Source organism: Cupressus sempervirens, chromosome 4 (genome assembly GCF_028749045.1).
Source record: "Cupressus sempervirens isolate cs-2001-9-10 chromosome 4, ASM2874904v1, whole genome shotgun sequence".
Taxonomy (NCBI): Eukaryota; Viridiplantae; Streptophyta; class Pinopsida; order Cupressales; family Cupressaceae; genus Cupressus; species Cupressus sempervirens.
This window is the reverse complement of record NC_143121.1, coordinates 90,365,102-90,389,962: the sequence shown is the minus strand read 5'-3', so window position 1 is coordinate 90,389,962 and position 24,861 is coordinate 90,365,102. Positions and strand designations below refer to the sequence as shown.

Genomic DNA, 24,861 nt, shown 5'->3' with positions numbered 1-24,861 from the left:
ACTTGAAAGAGAGGGAGCAAATAGATCATATGTTTTAGTCACCTTCAGTGATCTCAGTCATATTGACTCAAAGGGAGTAAACCAAGTTGAGATGGATTCTCTAGTAATCAATAAATTGTAGCAATCAAGAGGACTATAATTCAAATATACCTCATGATTGTCATTTTAATGGGCCTACCCCTTGTGTACATCATGAGGAAGTGACAACTTCCAAATGATGTCACTTGTATTTGCAGAAGTTGTTGAAAGATGACAATTTTACAATAACTTAATTTTCTATTATGATGGATATCTTACGATATCTATGTAGATCATGATAGAGTATACTTTTGCACGTTGGATATTTATATGGTAAGCATTATGAGAATTCGTGTGCACATACCTTATAAACATTTTTTGGGTATATGGTGAATGTTATGCAAATTGATGTTCTTGAGGCCATTACACAGAGTACGTGGTGAATATCATACGACCTGATGTTCTAGAGGCCATTACTCATAGTACTCGGTGAATATCCTGCATCTCATTTTGGAGGCCATTACTCAAAGTATTTGGTGAATATCATATGCTGATAATTTGTAGACTAATACTCAAATGTGATAACAAAGTGGTGAATAGCATATGTTGATATTCTAGAGATCATTACCTTCTTGAGTACATGGTGACTATCAAGCATTGATACTCTGGAGACTATTACTAAGAGTATTCGGTGAATATCATATATTTTGAAGGCCGATACTCATGATATCAAATGTGATGTCAAAATGGTGGATATCTTCTAATTGAAGATATCCTTAAAATTTATCATGCCTAATATTATTAATGGTGTAATATTTGTATTGTGTTTATCCTCCCTAGCTAAAAGGGAGTGTTGATGTTGTTTGGTAGCTCATGTCGGATAAACCTTTATATAATTATATATGAGATATAATTTATGTGTTCTTTGAATTGAGATATAAGGTCATTGTTATATGAGGAAAATTTATAAACATATATATGAGATTAAATTTATTATTATTAATTGTCTAATTAATGAATAGACATGTCCCATGAAGGGACATGTCTATTCATGGCCTATTCTCAATATATATATATGAGGATGTTGCATTTGGAGCACACATACCGTATAGGCAGTGCTTAATACATTTGCAATGATTCTTGGAAAGTTGACAATAAGTAACAATTGAAAGAACTTATAACTATAAAGAGTTTAGGACACTGAATCAAGATTTAAGGATTACTTGAAAGACTAGCAAAATCCAAACACTCGATACGAATCTCACTAGCAATCTCAGTATCATACATCCTGGCAATGCACCAAAAGAACCCATTCTTCACCTCATCATACTGAAGTGGTGTGACTCTACTAGGCCTAGGCATGTACCACTTCGAGTTCAATGCATAGACAGCCATGTGCAAAGGAAGTGTTCAACTTGTCCCACCTGCGGTGAATGATAGGCTTAATGTGCTCCATATAGAATGCTAGAGGGGGGTCTCTCTCATGCACAACAACCCTCATCTGCCCAAGTATGGAATCAATGCGCTCATAAACCTCTCCAAGGCTAGGTGAATCTTCATCTCCATATCTAATCGCCTAAAACACTAGAGTAATGATGGAGACTGTGTATTTTGCATCGATCCAAAACTGATCACTCTTCACTATCTCCTTTACTCTCTTCCCCTACTATGTTTTGGACTCAGGCCATTGGCTCCATTCTTGTGTCATAACCATGAGTTGCAATGGCTCTTACAACTCAATCATTCTCTCCAAGAGAATATAATATGAGGCGTATCTGGTCTCAACTAGTCTCAGCAACTGCTTCTTTGCGAAGCTCCTGAAAAGTGCATGTGATATATGGTGATTGTAAACATTTGTACTTCTCTCCCATCATTAACCACCCGTCTAATCCAGTCAATTTTCCCCATGTCTTTGAGTGCATTGTTCATGGTATGCACACAACATGTAGTCCACCAAATACGCCTATAGGCTGCCTCAACAAGCCTCCCTATAGCTTTGCACACATGTGTTGCATCTGTCACACCTTGAACCACATTTTGTGGCCAAACCTCCTCAGTGACTTCCCTAAGCACATGAAATTGAAAATTAGCATCTTTACGATGCCCTGAACAATCAACTTCCTTCAAAAAGTATGGGCCCTCGGTGCATGTGAGCATAATGTTGATGAGTGGACGATGAGTAATGTTCATCCACCCATCCATGATAATGTTGCAGCCTGAATCCATCCAACATGCCTTCATCTACTCCATCAAGATCCCAACCTTGTCATAGGCCCTATCTAACACTATGGTCCTCAACTTGTGGTCATTCGGTGGCACATATGATGGCTCTCCCTCTTTCACTGCCATGGAAATCATCCTCACAAAATAGGGAGATCAAGCCATGTGTGTAGGGATGCCATTGGCAACGAAGAAACCACCAACAACATCATCTAACCTCTCCCTTGCGTGCATGTTAATGTGCGTAGGTGAGGAAAAGGATGGTGTAGATGACATAGTCCCTGCTCTCTGTTGCAAGATACGTGTAGATGTATCTCGTTGCCCCTGTAACTGTTGTATATTTTGTACCTATTGACTAGTAGCTAAAGATTTAGGCATTACAACTTCAATATCATCAGAAATGCCCCATAGTTTGCTCACTTCAATTATTTATTTCGCATTCTCAGGATTTTCCAAGAATATGCATGAGGTCACTCCATAACCAATCCAAAAACAGTGTGCACTAACTCTCATAATTTTGCCAAACCATTCATCACCACACATATTACACTTCTATTTCCATGTGCCACCACCTATAGGTGTAGAGCGTGTGATTTTCATAGAAAATTGTTATAGAGGGGACTTTGGATCATAAGGACCCCTAGCAAACTCTGTCAAAATCTGTGAAAGGCAATCAATAGAAGGCACCCCTGGTGCAACATAAGGAGGCTCTTCCTCAAATTGGGCATCTACATCAGCCCCATGATCACTTCCCTCAGGATCAAGTTCATAATCAGATGCACTTCCCTCATTAATTTCCATGTCTTCTACACTTTGACTGGATCTAGATGCCATTTAAAAAATTGCATTTCACAAAATAAAAATGATTATGAATCGTGATACATTTCAGCCCAAGTAATTAATAATTATTTTTAAAAAACATTCAAATGAACTACTTTCACCCTATTTTAATAACAAAAAATTAATATAAAAAACCTACCTTGACCTTGATGAGACACTTGCCAAATCAAATCTTCTTGCTCCTCTTGATCTTGCAATCCCTTGCAAAATCACTGACCAAGCTCTCACAAACTCCTTCAACCTCTTTTGTTCACTTTGATCCTTGCCTCTCCAAAACAATAAAATGGAAATGTAAAATGAAAATGAGGTGTATTGGCCTTATTAAGCCTTGAAATAGACCTCATGGGACCCACACCCCATTAGGGTTCCTATGCTTAAAAAACAATAAAAACAAAACCAAAACCAAAATTTGACTTTTCATTCAAACTTGTCGGCCGCACCCTGGACGCAGCCAGATGCGCCAACTGCTGCAACTACGTTTTGGCCGCGATGGGGGTACTCAAGTGCGCGACATACCCGCACCAGTGACATACGCGCACCCAGTGCGTGGAGTTTTTGGGGCGGGTGCGTGCACCCAGGTTACGTTGTTTATAATTGAATCATTATATATATATATATATTCAAGCATACTTATATACATATAGATTAATTCAGTTATAATATACTATAAGCTTCAATCCGAATGAAGTTATTTCTTTAACACTCCCTCTTAGCAAAAGAGGATTGAAACAATACAAGAATCTCCTCATGATGTTTTGAGAATAACATCATAGAAGTGTTCTCTTGGTACATACACGAGCATTAAATTTGTAATGCCAAGCAAGAGAATACATTATATCTTGGATATGAGTTATCTAATCTCCGACATGTCAGGACCACAACTAAATGAAGTCTATTAGATAACAATCTTGATCTCAAGGACAACAAAGTAGTTTCCTACATAACAGTTATCACAATCTCCGGCACATTCCGGGACATCAACTTAATATAGTCCATTGTGATACATTAATTATCATGATCGCCAAACCATTCCAAGACAACAATTTAATGTAATCTATCACGATAACAGATCAAGAACTCAAGTACAGCAATTTCAGTATCATGATTTCCGGGACAACTTCTTAATGTAGTCAATCATGATAATAGGTCAAGAACTCAAAATAACAACTGTCAATATCATGATTTCCAGCACATTCCAGGGCAACTTATTGTAGTCAATCATGATACGTTTGTTATCACGATCGTTGGCACATTTCGGGACAATACCTTAATGTAGTCTATCATGATAACAAGTCAACCTATTGCTACGATCGTCACCTTACAAGAGCGATCTCATATATACATCAAATGAAAGATTGTCACCTTTTATTGTATTTCTTTTAACGTTTAAGATATGAATATAGATTAAATTTAAACATGAGTGAGACTCAATCTCATGAATTACGATTACATTTTTGTCACACCAAGTTTACCTCTAAAGTACTCCACTTTCAACTTTGCAAGAGGTTTCGTAAGTATGTCAGCATTTTGCTCTTCGGTGCTGATGTATACCAACTTGATGACATTTCTATCTACCATATCTCTTATGTAGTGGTAGGGAATTCCGATGTGCCTGGATCTGTTGTGGAAGACTGGATTTACTGACAGTTTAATACAGCTTTGATTATCACAATGTATAATTGTGGGGTTCAAGGACTTCCCAAATAGTCCAACTAATAACTTCCTTAACCATACTACTTCTCGAGCTCCCATAGAAGTGGCTATGTATTTGGCTTCAATGGAACTCTGAGCAACAATTTGTGAGGCCTCACCCTGACCCATCATAGCAAAGTTGATACATTCACAGTTTGACATTTCATGAATTGATATTTTGACACACTTGTGATTTAGGTAGACGAAAACCTCTATGGTTAAATTATTCAATATTACATTATAATGACGCTCACTTATGTTACATGTCTTAATGATTGCTAATACATGTTTCAGTATTTCACTATTTTGATTTAAACTAATTTGAAGAAATGCTTGAAATGTTAAATTTTAATTTTAGGATTTTAACTTATGATATGTACTAGGATCTAGTGCACATGCTTAATGATTCGATGGTTAGGGATTCAATGTTTCACTGCTAGGATAGAAAATGGAATTATAATGATATTCAGAATGTTAATTTGACTATGTTAAATAGAGATTAATGTTGATATGCAGATTTTGATATTATAATATTTTGAATATTCCTTATGAAAATGATTAGAAGGAAAGTTAAATGTGATGAGTGAATATGCTAATTAATGTGAATTATGCAATATCAAATGCTCATCACATATATACATGTATTTTTATATGATTTTCATTGGATTACTCATGCTCGAGTTTAGTGTGCAGGAAATTAACAATCGAATTAAACTGGGGAATCAAGGCTCAAACTTATGTGAACACAATTAAACTAAGGTTGAATGTGTCTTTTTTTTCATAAATTTGAATTGTATGTGTATGATAGAATTAGTTTAATGAGAAGTTAGAGACATGTCATTGTGAATTGTAATGTGTTTAAATATGTCACTTGACACTTGTATTGTCCATGTGTAGATAACATGTCATTTAGGGTTTTGGCAAGAACCAACCTAACCCAAACCTAACCCCAATGTAGTACCCAAGTTAGCCTCACATGGAAAAATGTTAGGAGAAGTCTCCAGCCATTTGAAATTCGAATTCCAACTTCCTAGTGACTTTTGGGGATCTAAAAGTGGTCCCAGGGGGTTATTTTGGTGAAAAACTAGTGCCCACATGATAATAGTATGGTTTGGGGGTTCAAATCTCACTATAAGTTGGTTTAGATGGCTTAGGAGACCCTCCAAACAAGTCACTTTCAAAGCATTTCGAAATTAGGAGTGTCACATGACATCTTCCACACTCACCTAGTTTGGTCAAGGCTATAATTTTAGAAGGAGACAATGGTGTAAGGAAGGGAGGCTTATGTTATGCCCATTTTTAGATAGTGAGGGTTTTGGGATCCTTTTTAGAGGACTTGGGATCAAATTAGGAGGTTGTCTACCCACTCTCTAACTTTAGAGACACTAAGGGTATTGGAAACTTGGAGGGAAGGAAAAGGAAGCTCTTCTTCAACTCTTCATTTGCCATTTGCAAAGGATCAAGGTTGGTTTTCTTGAAAATCTTGCATAATGATGTTGCATTCATGAGCACAAAGGAGTGTGATCTCATATTATAAGTAGATTGCATTACATTGTGTTGTGTTGTGCGTGAAGATTGGTTGCATTGGTTTCTTGCCCCTTGTTTTCTTTGTTTTAGAAATGAGTGTTGTTCATGGGTGTGAGGACTTCACTCACCCTTTGGGAAGGGAAGAGAAGTCCAAGGTGAAAGGGGTTAGTTGGTCTTGACAATGTAGTTGAGAGTCTTGGAGTATGGGCTCCATTGTAGCCATAATCATTCATATCTTGCTTGGGGAGTGATAAGGGAAGTATGGTGGAAAGAGGAAGTTTATGGAGTATGAGCTCCAAGAAAGCTATAGTTGATGGTAGTGTGTTTATGAATTTATTGTGAAGAGGAGGATGATTGTGAAATCCCCGAAAGGGCATGGAAATTGCTTATTGCAGATATTGTTTGATATGGCAAGTCTCCTCTTTGAAAATACCACCTTCACCATATGTTTATGGTTCCATTTGTGAATCATTGTGAAAGCCTTTGGATGGGATTGTTCAAGTGTTGCATTGTGGTGTTTATGCATTTGCAAGATTGTGTGTGGTATCCCGTTTGAGCCTTGTTTCCCCTAGCTCGAGGGTGGTCTCTTTGGAGGCCTATAGTTAGGAGGAGAGTTTCCATGGTTCTTGTTGTTTTGTTTTATACAATTGCAGATGTTGCACTCAATGGACCAACGGGGAAAAGCCTAGATTGCTCAAGATGTGGATGTAGCATGAGAAAGGATCTCATCATTATGTGATGCATTTAACTGAAGATTTATCCATCATAATATGCATGTTGTGATGTAGATATGCAAGAAAGCCAAGTAGAGAGAAATACCTTGTGAATGTCACATATGAAATGTCCCATTTTGGTATTGTATTGCATTTGCATGTTCATGAAATGAAACATTGGATTATCATGGATAGGGTAATTGCAATGCATTATGGAAACACTCTAAGAAGTTATTTCATTATTCTCATTTTTCAATTGAAAGCAAATAAGAGTGTAATTGATGTTATTTCAATGTAGCTGCATGTAATGTTATGAAGGAATGTATTCAGAAAGGCTTACCATTGTAAAGGATAATCATAATGTATTTGGTTTAATATGCAATTATGTCCATAGATTATAATTAGTTGCAAAAAGATGAGCAAATGAATTCTTTAGTTGAATCTTGTATAGATCTATTAACTATATGTAGATAGTGATTCTAAATTTGACATCTCCATTATGTAATGTCCCCGATTTGGTAGGTCAACACAGTGGATGGAGTTAGCTCATCATAGCGACCCTCATGAGCTGACATGGTATTTTGGGGGTCTCAAGTTGTGGACTTACTATTTTTAGTAAGTCTATTTTTGGCAGTTGCTATTTTTGGAAGTGCAGTGGGTGGCTTCAGCAGTTGGTCGTCACCTACAGTTAATAAAGTAATAATTGCATGAGCTCTTATTTTTATTAATCATTGAGTTGCATTATTATAATAATGTTTATATTATTATAATAATCACTTTAAGAGATGTTTCTAAAAAAGCGAGTTGGAAGGTTTCTAGTGTTGAGTTCTTTTGGGAAACTTCCACAATTTCCGAAGTGGACTTTTAAGGAAACTTTGGCCAACGAAAAGCTTATAAATAAGAGCTCATTTATTGGGAAAGGCACGCTTGGATATTTTATTTGCTTTTGATGCCTTTGTGGCTTTTTCTGAGGTTCTACCTTTATGCCCTTGCTGAGGTAAAAGGGTCTGATTTCTGAGTAGTATTTGTGCAAGTTTACTGATGAAGTATAGCAAAATTGCCATCATTTCTCTTCTGTGTTAGCTGTATCTGAGAGATGATAAATGTGGAAGGAGTTTGACTGATTTTTGGAGATAATTTATTCTGTTCATGGTTTTGAAGATTGTTGTTTTGGCCTGGGTGAATTTGTATGCATATAGGAGGCTGCCGTTAACTCCTAAGGCAGCATTTGGTCTCCCAACACTTCTGTGGCCTTGCGATATCATTTGAGGAATCTGCAGACACCATTGCAGGCTGCTATTTTCTGTGACTTGCTGGGCAGTACATGTATGTGACTGATTTGTGTATTTGGGTCGTTTGCGGGCATCAATTCTGAGCAGCTAACTCTTCTACATGAGACAGCAGGGAAAGGAGATCAGTGAGTGAAATTTGGGGTACAAGAATCTGCCTGGGCGTCTATCCAATTCATTCATAAATTGGCAAGTACAACAGCTGCAAATTAACCCTGAACCGAGAGTTACCAGGTGCCAATCTAGTCTATAAAGGATTTCGTTTGTGTAGCATTTGAATTTAATGGTATGGTCACATTCTAATTTTCTGATTTATGAATACCAGTGAACATTATATAGAGTCAGATTTAGAAGTCAGAAAGAATCTGAATCACAGTCCCATCTCATGTTGAAATGTGATATTTGTTATGCAAGCAATAAATAGCAAATTTCAAATACAAATGTTTTGTTTGTAATGGCAATATCAGTGATAGGAATAATCAGATTTAATGCTGCAAATATTTGAGCTAATATTTCAAGTTACAAAGTTGCAAAACTTAAACAAGATGGCTTACATTTCTTCCAAGTGAATACAGTAGTAAGGAGCCAACTGGGATTATTTTCAGTGGTAATAAGTATGCCTGACAAGTGTTTTTTTAAATGTCAAACATTTGATTAGTGAGAAAATTGGTAGGATTAGTATTTATCTAAGTTATAACCAGGCAAGGTTATTACACATTATTCCAATAGATCCTCATAGCTAACTAAATAATACACCTAACCATAATAACTTGGTAGAATAATGATTCTAACTTGTAACTCAAACCTCATAATTATGCCAGAGAACAATAATTAGGATAATTGTACATGAGAAAGACAATGGAAGGAGCAAAATATACGAGCAAAAACATAGGTTGGGTGTATGCATTAAGCTCTCTGGAAAATGTATTGGGAGTGAGAAATAATCCACTCCCCAATTACAGAGCAATAAAATATTCACCAAGTATATCCCCTATTAAATAACATACATGGCCTATAGAAAATATATATAATAATTAGTGGATGCATCCTATGGTCTAAGGCTATAATGTAGTGAGTAAGCAAAGTCGAGAAAAAAAAGCAACTCTCTTATCCCACTTGACATCCTAAGGACGCATGCAGACATGACTTTACATTAAATAAAACTAAACTAGAAAGCTCCTACCTTAAACAATATATATATACTATACCATCAAGTACTATTAAAAAGGGGGGCCATTCAATATGTTTGGGGAGGACAAAGGGGAGTCATGTGACTTCCACACCCTCTCCTCTTCCCTTCTCCCAAAACTTTTCAAAGGGCACCCATCTTGCCACACGTGCCAACAAGCTCCCTTCGTTTCAGAGCATGCAGAGTCGATGTAGGGTGGCTGTTTAAAAAGAAACAATATTATATTCTAAACCCCCTCTCCAAGACCTAGCCGACCCCAAATCTACACCACCCTCAAAAAGTAAATAAATATAAACAAATGTTATCCTCCCAAGGTACCCTGTCATAGCCACCACTTTCACAAAGACCTAGGAAGTTGGGTGGGGTGGCCAGGTCTAGGGGCAAATGAATGGGATCTTAAGAAAGGGTTTAGGGAAGATAGCATGACATATTAATTGAGTATACGGTGTTAGGAATTAGAAAAGGGGGTGTGTGAAATGTTAGTATAAGTTAGGAATTTAAATAGTATGGGGTTGGGAATAGTATGTTTAATATAAGGTGTGGTTATAAAAGTTAGGAGTTGTGGTATAGTCTAGGATTATTAAACGTATGTTTTATTTAGTGACATAGTTAGTGTGTATGTTTGAGTTAGTGTTGGGAAGTAGAATTAAATAGTAAGATAAATAAGGGGTTAGTTAGATGGGTAACTGGGTACGTAATAAAGTAAGTTAGTGGAGATTGGTTAGCAATTAAAATCTTTAGTTAGTAGATTAAGCAAGTTGTTTTGTTAGTGGTTAGGAATAAGTAATTTAGGTAAAATAGTAAGATAGATGTATTGTTTATTTATTTTTTTAACTTAATAAGATGTTGGTAAGTAAGAAATTTATAATATTTGTTAATTAGGTAGGTAAGATCATGTATAGTTAGTGGTACTAAATGCATTTGATTAGTAATAAGTTACATATATTAAATAATGTATCTATATAATTTATTCTTCTTGTTACTATTTTCAATGCACTAAATATGTAGAATGTATTGAAAATTTAGTATAGATATTAAACAATCAATATTTGTTTTAGGATATTGAATATATAATTAATTCATACTTTGTAATATGTAGATTTTGTTCGAATTTAAAACAACCCTATAGGTTTATCACATTTAGTGGATAATGGTATATAAAACAAATATATTTATATTATATGGATAAGTTTAACAATTAGTTATTGATAGTCTATATATATGGGTATGATAAATATATACACATGTAATAGATATTAAACCCAAAGGTATATAGTTCTCTATAGTTAACCAACTTAAGTGATACTTACGTAAATTATGCATAAATCAATACCATAGATTGTAATGACCCGTTCCCGTAAGTGAATCAAGAAAATTTCTCTCCAGACACTTTGGCATCTAGATGGAGTTCGTACTGCGATGTGGTACTAGTACGGAAGGAGATTGGGGTGGCGTACGGTATGGGCAGTTGGAGGACCGTACAGGACAGTCCATATGGTGTGTTGGAGGGAAGCAGATACATCGTACGATGGCTAAAGAAAGGCCATACAGACAGGTTTGTGCAGGCCATACGGTTGGCTTGAATTGTCGTACGGATGGCTTGGTAGGAGAACAGTGGGGGAAATGAGGAGGATGAACGGTGGGAGCTAGGAGTCCGTACGAAAGGTCGTACTTGGTGTGGGGGAGTGACAGGGCAATGTACGACAATGTGTAAGGGGCAGTACGGAAATGATGGGAGGCCACACGGTTAGGTATCTGAACCTAATACAGATTACAATCTGGTTCATACACAAAACACAATAGATCTTGACAAAATCCACACAATAATAGAGATTTGAATGCGAATAACAATTACCGAAAGAGGTGCTCCAATTTGCCAAGTCCGAGCAAGGTAATACATGCAACAACGGAATAGGGTGAGGGTTGAATCCCACCGAAATTGCATGAGCTAAATAGGGAAGATCTTTCACTTTCAAAATGGCGAATTATAAAGAACTACAACAGGAATTCGCAGTACATAGAAAGTAATCCGAAAGCATACCGACTACAACCTACAAGCCGTGCTTAAAAACCCGTCGGAAAACTTTCCGAGGGTGTACAAAGATAGCTGACGGCGACACAAACTACGAAAACAATAGTAAAAATGGGTCTAAAATATATTAAATCAATCGGCCCGTTACAAAAATTTGATTTATTATTTATTTTATAACGGGAACATTACAGTCCTCCCGTCCCAAAATTTGCTTGTCCTCAAGCAAATGCAAACCCGGTTCTAAGAAACCTTCCATAATCAACTCCTTCAGTTTCAAATCAGGCACAAAGTAGATCTTCCCATCGAAGTAAATGATATCATCAATAACCTTGTATCTTTCATCGTGTACATAACCATCCATCAACTCACATGCAAAAGTGTTCTTGGAATACTCGGCCAATAGATGAGCCCGCCACGTATCCAAGGAATGCAGTGAGGTGTTGACTATCTTGTTTTTACTTGCAACGTCTAGGGCCAAATCTTGTTTAAAAATTGCCTCCATCTTCTTGATTGTGACTTCCCTCGATCCTTTATTTGACATTCCTCTTAGCAACACCTTCTTGCCCTCCATTTTGAATGAAAAGTCCATCCTTTTGAAACTTTGAGTGTGTTGGTCAAGAGTTTCCAATCACTGGATGCCCAAAATGATATCAATATCAACCAAATCTATGACAAAGAAATCATCTGCCAGGGTATAGTTTCCCATGGAAATTTGTAGCCGTGGGATCACATGAGTGCAAGGTAACAAGGCTCCTCCTGCAACCTTAACCTCAAATCCTCCGTCCTCAACTGCATGCAAGCCTTTACTAGTGACCAAAAATGAATTGATGAAATTGAGTGTAGCGCTACTATCAATCATGATTGGGACTCGTTTTTCGTTAAGTGTGCTACGAACTCTCAAGATACCACCTCTAGTTGATGTAGTGAGGGTAGCAATGGAACCCCCTTTTTGTATCAGGGCATTTATTCTCTCCTGCTGGGTAATTTCTTTGTCAATCGCTGCAGGTATTTGTTCTTCATCATCATCAGGCATCACCTCAATGTAGTGAATCTTTCCCTTTCTAAAGTAGCGATGACCAAGACCCCATGGTTCTTTACACATGAAACAAAGCTTTTTCCTCCGAAGTTCTTGTCGAGAATCTTCATCAAACTGAGGTTTTTTTTGAATTGGCTCCTTGTCTTTGTCTTCTTGTGGGGATGGTGTTGGTGTAACTGCGTGAGTTTTGGAGGAAGATGCAGCCATGTCACGCACCTTCTTAATAGCTTCATTAAGTGTACCCGTGTTGAACCCTTTGATCTAGCCTCTCAAAGGCTCTCTCAACCCATCCATGAATAACACAATTCGATGTCTTTCAAAGATGTCTGTGACTAATACTGACAACCTTTGGAACTCAGTGACATAGTTGTCTACCTTGCCCATTTGCTTTCGCTGAGCTAGATCTTTGAAGTTTAGCTCAAGATCCTTCCCATCGAAACGATCAATGAGTCTCTCAGTAAACTCAACATAAGAGGTCACTTGATCGTAACCAAAAGTGACCAATCCATGATGCCACCACTCATGCGCCACTCCTTCCAAATGAAGTGTTGCGAACTTGATAGCTTCTGGGCATTGGATTGAGTTGGAAATAGGTATCTGCCTTTAGGACCCACGACTATGCGGTAATGACTCCAGATCCATCAAATGGTGATAAGTTCACCTTTCCGATCTTTCTCCTGAGATCATCATTAAAATAACCACAATTTCCTCCGCCAGAATATCTCATTCTTAGATCAACATAGTCTCTGTAAGATATATCTCCTTCCATATTTGCGTTCCGCCAATCTTCCTGAGGTTTTTCTTGCATTTCCTCAAAAGTGGCCTCTCTTCCTTTGTGTGGTGCTTCCGTCCTTGGAAGGAAGATGGGTATCGAGGTTCGAGAGCGAGAGGGTTGAAAGTTTGTCCTTCCGGAAACAGAATCTTCGCATGCCCATTTTGTTCTCCTGTTGTGTTTCCCTCAACCAATTTTTATAGAGTTTCCTGCATAAGCCTTTGGGTTTCGTTGATTTGCATTTGGTTTCTATTCAGCTCTCTTAATAGATTCATGAATTTTGTAGTAGGATCCTGATGATTTGCCATTCTATCAATAGGGTTATTTTGTCTTCTCCTCCGAGTGTAAACTTGCATTCACTTCCACAGGCGGGCAAGATCAAAAAGCTTTGATACCACTGTAATGATCCGTTCCCATAAGTGAATCAGGAAAATTTCTCTCCAGACACTTTTAGTGTCCAGATGGAGTTCGTACTGCAATGTAGTACTAGTACGGAAGGAGATTGGGGTGGCATACGATATGGGCAATTGGAGGACCGTACAGGACAGTCCGTACGGTGTGTTGGAGGGAAGCAGATACACTGTACTGTGGCTAAAGAAAGGTCGTACTAACAGGTTTGTGCAGGTCGTATGATTGGCTTGAATTGTAGTACGGATGGCTTAGTAGGAGTACGGTGGGGAAAATGAGGAGGATGTATGATGGGAGCTAGGAGTCTGTACGGCAAGCCGTATTTGGTGTGGGGGAGTGATAGGGCAATGTACGGCAATGTGTAAGAGGCAGTATGAAAATGACGGGAGGCCACACGGTTAGGTATCCAAACCCAATACAGATTACAATCTGGTTCATACACAAAACACAATAGATCTTGACAAAATCCACACAATAATAGAGATTTGAATGCAAATAATAATTACCGAAAGAGGTGCTCCAATTTGACAAATCTGAGCAAGGTAATACATGCAACAACGAAATAGGGTGAGGGTTGAATCCCATCGAAACCGCACGAACCAAATAGGGAAGATCTTTCACTTCCGAAATGGTGAATTGCAGAGAACTCCAACAGGAATTCGCAGTACATAGAAAGTAATCCGAAAGCATACTGACTACAACCTACAAGCCGTGCTTAAATACTCGTCAAAAAACTTTCCAAGGTACTTAAATACTCGTCAGGAAACTTTCCAAGGGTGTACAAAGATAGCCGATGGCGACACAAACTACGAAAAACAATAATAAAAATGGGTCTAAGATACATTAAATCAATAGGCCTGTTACAAAAGTTTGATTTATTATTTATTTTATAATGGGAACATTATATAGATGCACGCATCATAGAGATCCCTAGAGAGTAGATTGGATACAAAGACGAGTGAAGCAGATTTATAACTCAAGTGGAGCGAAAAGTATCAATAGGGTTTTAATTATTAATGTTTGAATTGAAGATTTAACCAAGATATCTCACTTCCATACCATAGAGTAATCGACACTATAGTATATATTATGTAACTGAGAAAGTGAGTTTGGCACATTAGTCCAGTGAAGTGTAGTGTGGTGGATTCAGCTTATCATAATTGAATTTACCACATGTGCACAAATTCATACATCCTAGTGAGACCTTCACCCTTATACTATAGTACAATTAACAAGAATAACCAATAGTTCCAATCCTTGACATAATGACAAGGATATCATATATCGTAACCCTACCCTAAAGGCAAAAATTCAATGTCAAACGTATCTGAAAATGCAATCACGTACATTCACTTAAATACAATGCTACAATGGATCTATGCCAATAGGATCATTAACTAGCCTATATGAGACAACTGACAACCTACAAACCCTAAGAAATACTAGTACTAAGGGCTTCTAGAATTAGGTTTTCTTCCACATGGATGTTGTATCATCGAATTGTCTCTTCCAATTCATGATGCAAACTCGAATTGAACTTTTATCCAACCTGATTAGAGATCACTTCGGTTAGCATATTGCAACCTTATAATCATAACTGTTAAGCATTCCAAACTCCTAGCCATTCGAAGGCCTAGTTGATTATGTAATGTTCCTTGTTTGAATATCCTACACTTTACTTTCAAAAAAATAAAAAAATAAAAAAATTGTAGTTGTGTTTTTGCCCTATAAATTTTGGGCATGACACAGTTGATTACTTCCTACTAAACCAAGATATCATAACAAATCCAAGGCTGAAACAACATCCTATAGTACTTTTACAATTGATGGAACTCTCGGCCTAGTCAAAATCTGAATACCCTTGTATTGTCATATTTTAGACCAAGTCCAATGGTACCACACAAGTATCTCAAGATGTGCTTGGCTTCCATGAGATTAATTTTCTTCGGTTCACACATGAATTGACTTAATGCATTTTTTGCATAGCAAATATCAGGGAGAGTATTCACTAAGTACATTAGAGATCTGATTATCTATCTATAGTATGTAGGATCTGTAGGTTCAGATTCAAATGCATCACTTTTAAGCTTCTGAAGATTTGTTTCCGTCGGTGTGGATAATGGCTTACAATCCATCATTCCAAATTTGGTCAAGATGTCAATGTTGGAAACAATTCTTCAAATTGTATGTTGCCATTGATGTTACACAAATGTCAGTATTAACCGAGCAATGGAGGACTTGCAATATTAATCAAGCATATTTAGTGTTGACTGAGCAGTCGGGTAATGAAGGGCAGTCAGTGTTAACCAAGTAGTCAGGCAAAGAAGGATATTCAGCTTTTAGTGTTAACCAAGTGGTCAGGCATCAAAGGACCTCCAGTGTTAACCGAGTGATCAATCTTAGTATTGACCGACTGACAGTAGAATACACTTGTCATATAATTAACTAATTGAGGCCGACTATTTGGATGTTTAATGATTATTTGGAAGGGTATTCAAGGTGACTTATCAAAGCTTTGATTTATAAGAAAGGCCAAGTAGTGAAGATAGTGTGTAAGTGGTAAGATGTGGAATAAGATGGATATGTGAGGGAAGGCAGAGCAGGAAAGTGTGAAAGATAAGCTGCAAAGAATAGTCTGATCAGTAAGGATTCAGAGGTCAAGCTAGAACAGAGATCTGAATCTGCAAAGGACATGTCTTAAACTATGATTTATCAGTGTTCAACTATTGATCACAATTCACATTTGCAGTAAGGGGGATAATATATGTGTGTAAAATGTATATGTATGTATCTATGTATATGTATATATGTATGTATGTGTATATGTATATGTGTGTGTGTGTGTGTGTGTGTGTATATGTATATGTATATGTATATGTGTATGTGTGTGTGTGTCTATCTGTATGTATATATTTCTATGCGTATATGTTATATGCATGTGTGTCTATATCAGACTAGCACAGCAAAAGGTGGATTGCGATTTAGATTCAATCATTGCTTGTGGACAAGCAATATTGGAAGTGCGGACTGCCATGACCCCATCAAAATTGCACTGTATAAACAACATTTATATAAAGGCCATACAGTATAAACAGAAAATCAATAAGTGGTAGAGCAGTCAAGTAGAATATGTGGTCAAACAGGATAATTATTAGCAAGGAATGATTGACATTAGAAGAGCAGTGTTTATCATTACTAACTGGCACAAATCATTCCATTGTTAGTTGTGAGCCTTCCATACCCCCCATGAGATGATAAACTTAGGCACAAGTTATTATTGTACATGTGTTATTCAATTTACCCTTGAATTGTATAGCCATTCATCAACAGAAGCACTTCCCAGATGGGATAGAAATGCAGACCGATTGGCTGCAGAGGTAGGAATAATAGCACCGGAAATAATATTATTTCCATAAAGAAGAGAACCGGAAACAGGTTCACGAATACCATCAATATCTACTGGAGGAGCGGCAATGAAAGCGATAATGAATACAGAGGTTGCAGTCAATAGGGTAGGAATCATCAAGACACCAAACCATCCAATGTAAAGACGGTTTTCAGTGCTAGTGATCCAATCGCAAAAACGATTCCATAGGCTTGCACTTTCACATCTTTCTAGAATTGTGGTCCTGGTTATAACTTGGTTTATTTAATCATTAGAAGCTCCCAAGCATACACATAAGGCTTGTTATTCAACAGTATAATATGAGTCATATCGGTATGTCAACCAACATTTTGACATGGTTATAAATATTCATAAAATTCATAGTATCCTCTTCCTTCATAAACTATATGCACATATATTGAAATGGTTTTCAATAGTATCCATAGATATTAATACCTACGGTATTAATGCGCTCTATTGGCATTCCTTCTTTCTTTATGATTCAAGGTAATAAATATTATTACCTTGGAGTTAAATGTGATTAGACAAAACTCTTTCGATGGTAAGAAAGACCCTTTCATTTCTTAAGGATGATTCCCGAATAGTGGGATGCTACCTATCTTGCTTGTTAAGAGCAATGGATAACATTGAATTGCATTGGATCTGCAATAAGTAGACAAAATACTTTTAGGTGCTAGATTCTGGTACTCTGGGTTGCCCGGGACTTGAACCCGGAGCTCATCGGATGAAGTGGATTATCTGCTCTTTTTAATAGGAGCAAGAAATCTCTCCTCAAACCGTGCTTGCAATTTTCATTGCACACAGCTTTCTCCATGTAGTGATTTGATCCATCATTTGGTCGGATTTCCGGTTCGAAAAGATCTATAAGGCAGGTCTTAAGATCCATTCTCTTGGCACCAAACTACTCGTACTATTTATATGGATGGCACGGGTGTGTAATCCTTCATATGGATATTTTTGACAATTAGAGATTTAAAAAAATTATCAAGCAATGAGTTGACAATGCTGTGCATAAATATCTCAGCATATTGAACACAGTTCATTGTGTGGAGCTTTAATACAAATTTTACTGCAACCGTATTGTTGTTATAAAATGAAAAGATACAAATACAAACGGTGCTATATACAATGATCTCAACCATGTTGTATGCAGCTATGAGTTATGACGATATGAACATTGATCAAGCTAAACAATAATTACTCAGTGGTCAAGATAAAGTAGTCAATAATTTGTTAACCAATAATGAAGAGGTGCATATAAAAAAGAAGCATATAATTGAATAGAAAGGAGCATGTCCCTTCTCAAAGGATTCCTCTCCTCAAGGAGTGATAGGACATAAGTAGAGAAGGCTTGTTATAGGGAGAAGGGCATGAAAAAAAGAGGATTCCGATGATTATTAGATCAACTTGAAGCAACCGACATGACACTAGAAATCAAGAGATAAGTTCAAATCGAAATTCATTTTGAATCAAAGCTTGAACATGTCCTCCTATTTTGTTCTAGGAGAAACTTATATTGAAATTGTAATCCACCATGCCATGGAATGGTGGCATGGAAAAGCAATTTCCATAATGCCAGCCTAGCCAAGTATGCTCCCTATGTTAAGACCACTATATGAATTCAAGTCAAAAATCCTAGATGAAATTTGTGAGAACACAAAATACTCCGGTTACTCTTCACAGCCCAAAGGTGTTCTAAACTTCAGAGCTTCATGGCACACTCCTAGTGTTTAGCGGATGGCAAGAATGATAGTGAGTTGCCCATAATTAATGGTTGGGGGTTAGTGTTTCAATTCCGCCTATAACGAAACCTTAAAAAACCCATTCATGAAATTTATAAATCATTATCGCATTTGTCATTTTAGTCTGAAAGTGTGCACTAATGAAGATTAAAAAGAGTTGCCCCATAGATCATTTTATTTGAAAGAATGGCATTTTGGGATAATTTGAATCTAAACAAAGGTTCCTATAAAGCAGTAGAACATTATAAGCTCGATGATTTTGATTTTTAGCTAATGACGTTCAAATTCAAAGACTTGCACACACTTCCTAACATCGTCAGAGTTTAAACTTTGGCCTCTAATGAAGTTAATTAAGCTTAAAACACAGCTCGCCATAGCCAGTGCGAACTATTGTCGCATCCAAAGTGAATGCAATGCCAGACAACCAGGGCAATTCTCCAGCTGCATTCGAGAACTGTATCCTCCGCAGAACGAATCGCTGCAGGTGTGAATGATGAAGACCAATAACGTAACCCCTGCATACCAGGAAAAAGGATTTTCGCTACCCGAATGGAGTTTGGCTCGGAATTAAAATATATTGCTGCTTCCGCAGTATAGCCCCAGGTTCAAACCCAGGGAACATGTTAAATTGTTGAAATTAAATGCAAAAACAGCATTCAACTTGCCAAGTGTAGCATATGCCCAACAGATAAGAACCGTTACAAGTACTCTGTGAGTTTTATGGAGGAGTGATACTCTTGGCCGTGAAAACCAAGCAAAGCTCATCCTAAGGAAGCGGTAGTTACTAAGTCAAAAATAAAATGCCCAAAATAAAAAGTTTGCCAAGTTTTTTACAGTCTTGAGTTTTTTTCTCAGGTATGCCTAGGCAGTACCCGTTGGTGGAATCTTGAAAACCCGGCCAACAGAATGAAGCGTATATTCAACTTAAAAGAGAACAAACAAATATTCTAACCTCGGGAACCTGAAACTTGTGAGTGATTCCTCTGTGTCTGTCATGTACTGTAACTACGTACTGGTTTGGGACTTGACCTGGCATTCTTGGATTGAATGGTATTCCACTTTCCTGAATCTCTGTTAAAGCTCTGGTTCCGCAAATTCTGTTCACATTGATAATACTACTTCTACTCTTGCCTAAATTTCTGTATGGCGTTTGAATTGTTGGCTGAGAAGGAAAGTAGGAGCAACAAGACTGCTGCAACAGTCCGGCCATTGACATTATCAATTCACTGGCAGAAGGTAAGAACAGCTTGAGTAAGTTGAAGAGAGGACATTATCTTGAATTACGAATTTGTGGGTGGTGCTTTTTTCGTCCCGCGGCTTGTTAACGCTCGGAATCCCCCTCTCGTGCAATTGGCAGGCTGATAAGATTGATAAGGTAAGGGAAATGTAAATTAAATTTCTAACATTTTATAATGGAAATACAAGAGTGTAGTTGAATTTTGCTGTGTAGAAACCTTTTCTTTTGTGGGATAATAGAGCTAATATTATATTTAATCAATTTATAAATAAAAGTTATAAAAGTTAGTGTGAAGTTTAAGTGGTGGTTGAGTGGAATTTTTAACTTCCAATTCAATCAAGCATTGATGTAATGACATCATAAGGAGTGAGTTCTAGAATACATTAGAAACGAAAAAAAAGAGGTTCAAGATGAGTCATGGAGGAATTCCTCACGCCCAAGACCATTGCCTGATGGCGGTGGAGGATCAGATTTGTCATTGCAACCTCCCCATTTGAGAGCCTCAGTAAAGGAGTGTCCAACCATTTGTTGCATCATCTTCAATCTCCTTCTTTATGTCTCGTCAAGGTGAAATGGCTAAAGAGAACCAAGGGAAATCCTTGGTGAAGGCCTAACCATTGGAACCAGCAACAAGCCAACCAAAGGTGGATGTTGAGTAGAGTTTAAATATATAAGAATGTGTTGTTTTTTTATGAAGAGATGTTCATTCTTCCATATGCTACATAGGGATGGAAGGGGGTAGGCTTGGGTTGGCTTCACATATTAATGAGGTGTCCAATGTATGCTATAGAAATGTGGGTGGGAAACAAGAAATTTTTAGAACATTAGAAATAGGAAGTATATGTGTGCTCTTTACAACATTAAAACATTGAATTATAAACTATGATATATTCTTATAATTAAATTTATTTGAAAGGAACATGTATTTTAATTTATAATAAAAAATTATAGATTTATTGGTTTATTAGGAAAGTTAAAAGATTTTGTATAAGATAAAGATACAATTTTGTTTGTTTTTGTTTGTAATTATAAATTTTGTATTAGTTATAAAGTAATTTTGTTTGCACATAATAACTCAAAAAATTAATTACTATAAAAAATAAAAAATAAAAGTAGTTAAAGAAGCAATTTTTTTTCCTAAATGATTTACTTTTAAGTTTTTATTAAAAAAATTAATAAGCAAGAGGCCAAAGCCATATATTAATATGAAAGTAGGTAGAACCCAACTCAAGTGGCCCTGAGAGGACGAAATTGGATGATAGTCCTTCAGTATAGTCATATTAATCCATAATGAAACAAAATTGACATCCTCTAACAAATTTTTTGAGTATTTTGTGTGTATCAGATCAGCTTCTTGCTTATAGAAGACTGAAAAGATACCATAAAACCAAAAACCAACCGAACATACAATACTATTATATTCGTTAGAGTTAGTAACAAAAGATCTAAGAGTCATATCCATGCGGCAATAGAACAAACAGAACTAGTAATAAGTAGTAAGAAAATATAAACTCAATAAGAACATATAATGAAATAATCATCCAAATACAGAATTCATCATAACATCCTTAATTCATAACCAAAAGCCTTAGAGTCATACCAAGAGCCATGTCCATGTAGTAGAAGAACAAACAAATCTAGAAATAAGCAATGAGAACATAATAAAATAAGCAATGAGAACATAATAATTGATAAAAAAACTAATTATGAGAAAAAAAACATCGCTATACAAAACACATCACATTTGTCCTCAAGGAAAGATGAGGTGAGAGATGAATTTCAGAGAGGAACAATCAAGGAGAACCTGACTCAATGCACAAATGCCTCTCTTAATCAATTAGCTTATGAGCCAAGGATGCAGGGTCCTCCACCTCTGAATCCTCTTCCTCAACTGAAGGGGGGAAATCAAGGCACTCCATACTGACTTCATTTTTAGTTTCCCAGGCCTCGATATGCTCCTCTATTACGTAATGTTCCAGCCAATTGGGAGCTCGAGTTCTCTCCACATGTAGGAAACATAGGAGGAAGAAAATGTTTCTTTGAATAAAAAGGAACCAATCTATCACCATGATAGAATCAAAGGAAGATATGATCGGATATAGTGGAACTAGTTGTCTACCATGTTGAGGTATGTCGTAATGACAAGATCTGCAAATCAAAAGATCCTCTCTTAGATTGACCATTACTTTTTCCAAGTTCCCTAAGGGCCCATTTGGTGAGCGGAATAGGAATATATATTCTAGAATACGTATTCCAAAAATTTCGAATTCCTTGTTTGGATGCACCAAAACGGGATTGGAATACGAGGCAAAAATGGAATACGTATTCCATTTTTGGCCCAAAAATGGGGTTTTGCAATTCCACCAAAATAGGTGGTATTGGAATACATATTCCTATTCCATTTTTTTAAATTTCAGAAACCATAAATTTTTGGGTCCGCAAATTCCCATCAAATATTGGCTGAACCAAATGGAGAACAGGAATACATTCTATTCCAGAATACGTATTCCTATTCCGCTCACCAAACGGGCCCTAAGAGTTCAAGTTTAAAGAGGTGTCTGATCATTGTGTTCAAACTACCTTTGTCAATGTCCACCATGCTTGCCATTGCAATGAGCATAACTGGAATATCACTCAAGACCGGATACCAGTTTGTATTCATTATGAATGTTTTACCTAAAATATGAAAGACTACCTGGACAAATAGAAAGTGAGTATTAAGGAAGGCCTCTTTCAAACGAATACCAGAAATTGGATTATCAAAGGCAATTTGTGTTGGAGGGCATTTTAGCTTGATAATGGTATTCATCCTAAGACTTGGTGTTCTAACCTAACAGTCTACTATTATAGAGCTAAGGCATGGTGTTAGAGATACCATTATTTATTTCTTGGCGTTCATTCACTTGGAATTGTCGTTGCATCTCCTTGACAAAATGGCTTAATATTTCAAAACCTGTAAGACTAAGCGATAGTCAACCAAGGGGTGGGGAGAGGGAAGGAAAAATAGAAGATATAAAAAACACACGTCTTTACCAGCTATGACAAACCATAGATAGTATAAAAGAGATGAGACATCGAAACAAAGCAAATCTCGTAGATCTAGTAACTTCCCTAAGAAAAAATTGATACCTTAATCATAGCAAACTATGTATGTAGTGCCATAGAAATTTAGCCAAGCTTAATTTTCAAAATAACAAGCTATATTGTGAAATATAAGAGACACGATCTACTAAAAGATGAAATTGTATCTTTTCCATATCTACATAATACATGCTTCATCTTTGAATCAATTGCATAGACCTAATTCTTTAAACATACAACATGAAACAGGGAGGTCCCAAAATAAAGAAAACAAGGATCCCATACTAAAATTAACAACAAAACATTATTAATTTAATATGTCCACTTATGAGACTATTAATCTCATGAGAGAGAGTCTGATTGTCTTTGTGAAGACAAGTAAAACTTAGAGAGACTAAAAGATCTGTCAACTAATTATAGATCATCTACCTACTGAAATACAATATCATTTTTTAGTTAAGTAGCAATTATCAAGTATTGTCCAAAAAACCCACATGCCTAAGCTGGACTAACCTAAATCTTGAAACAAAAATCAAAAGAGTGACTACCTAGACCCCCACAAAACCCAAAATGGGCCATATCCCCTATTTCTCCAATCCTTCACTAGTCCTTTTCCCTTGCAATCTTCTCCAAAGCTTTGGCCTTCCAATCCTTCCCTACCACATTTCTTGATTTTAAGCTTACTAGGGCTTGCTTCCTCTTCTAAATTCAGGAATGTTACATTCCTATAATCTAGAATATCCTCCTAGCCTTATATTCCTTCTTCCTTCAAATAACTAGCAAACTAATTAGGATTGTCTAGTCATTTGACATGGAATAATGTCATCAAAAAATTCAAGCTTCTCTTTCTTATATCTATTTTATCCCTGAAGGATTCCCAATCTTCCAAAGTCAAAATAGAGAATTTAGGAATTGGTTTACCATTAGTCATTGATGTGTTGTAATTATTTAGCCTAGGAGCCATCAGATTTGAGTGAATGTTGCAAAGGACCTTCTCCAAATCAATGAGGTATTTCTTATGAAATGGGCTATTACAAAGATCTCTTGTCGCATCTTTATCTCTTTCTAAGAACATTGATAGTGCCAAGAACATGGAAGTAATATCAAAGTCCACTTGCATCATGTTTGTATTCTCCAAGTATGCTCTCTAAATAATTTAACCACAACATCCATTACCAAAGAATGGGGAAAAAAAACCCCCTAAGTCTCTCCTTCATAATGAATTTGATGTAGCGAGAATCCAAGCTACCCCCATGGGAGGTAATTTGGATCCCTACAAATAATCACACAATGGAAACACAACAATAAAGCAAGATCCAATACCAAATCACGATACTTTATTCATAGATACAATTGTTTACATGTAATATGCCTAGTTGTAAGGCCTTCTAAGTTAGGGTCAAATACAACAACAATTACAAAATAGTTCTGCAAGATCCCACAAGATCCATCTCACAATCCTAATCCCAACTAGTCTAGATCTACACTCTAAAAGAAAACCCCAAGGAAATCTCAACTCATGCTCACAAGCCCACCAAGCAATCTCCTAGTTTTCCAAGCCATAGCTACTAGCCCTTATCAAAGTTTGTTCCTACACTCCATCCTCTTCTCCAAGCTAGATGATCTTACTTAAGACTCCACAACACCCCCTATTTATAC

The 24,861-nt window shown here is 36.7% G+C and overlaps 1 protein-coding gene across 2 annotated transcripts in view; it reads right to left on the bottom strand.

The window, feature by feature from the left end:
* FDC2 (2Fe-2S ferredoxin-like superfamily protein) overlaps positions 1-20,180 on the bottom strand; it is a 264,499-nt gene extending 244,319 nt beyond the window's left edge. For both annotated transcript variants that reach the window (XM_089824492.1, XM_089824493.1), the window contains exon 1: positions 19,837-20,180. In XM_089824492.1, coding sequence (XP_089680618.1) covers positions 19,837-20,100 — 264 coding nt within the window. In that variant the 5' untranslated portion in view covers positions 20,101-20,180. The remainder of the gene's footprint in view (positions 1-19,836) is intronic.
* Positions 20,181-24,861: the final 4,681 nt, after the last annotated feature.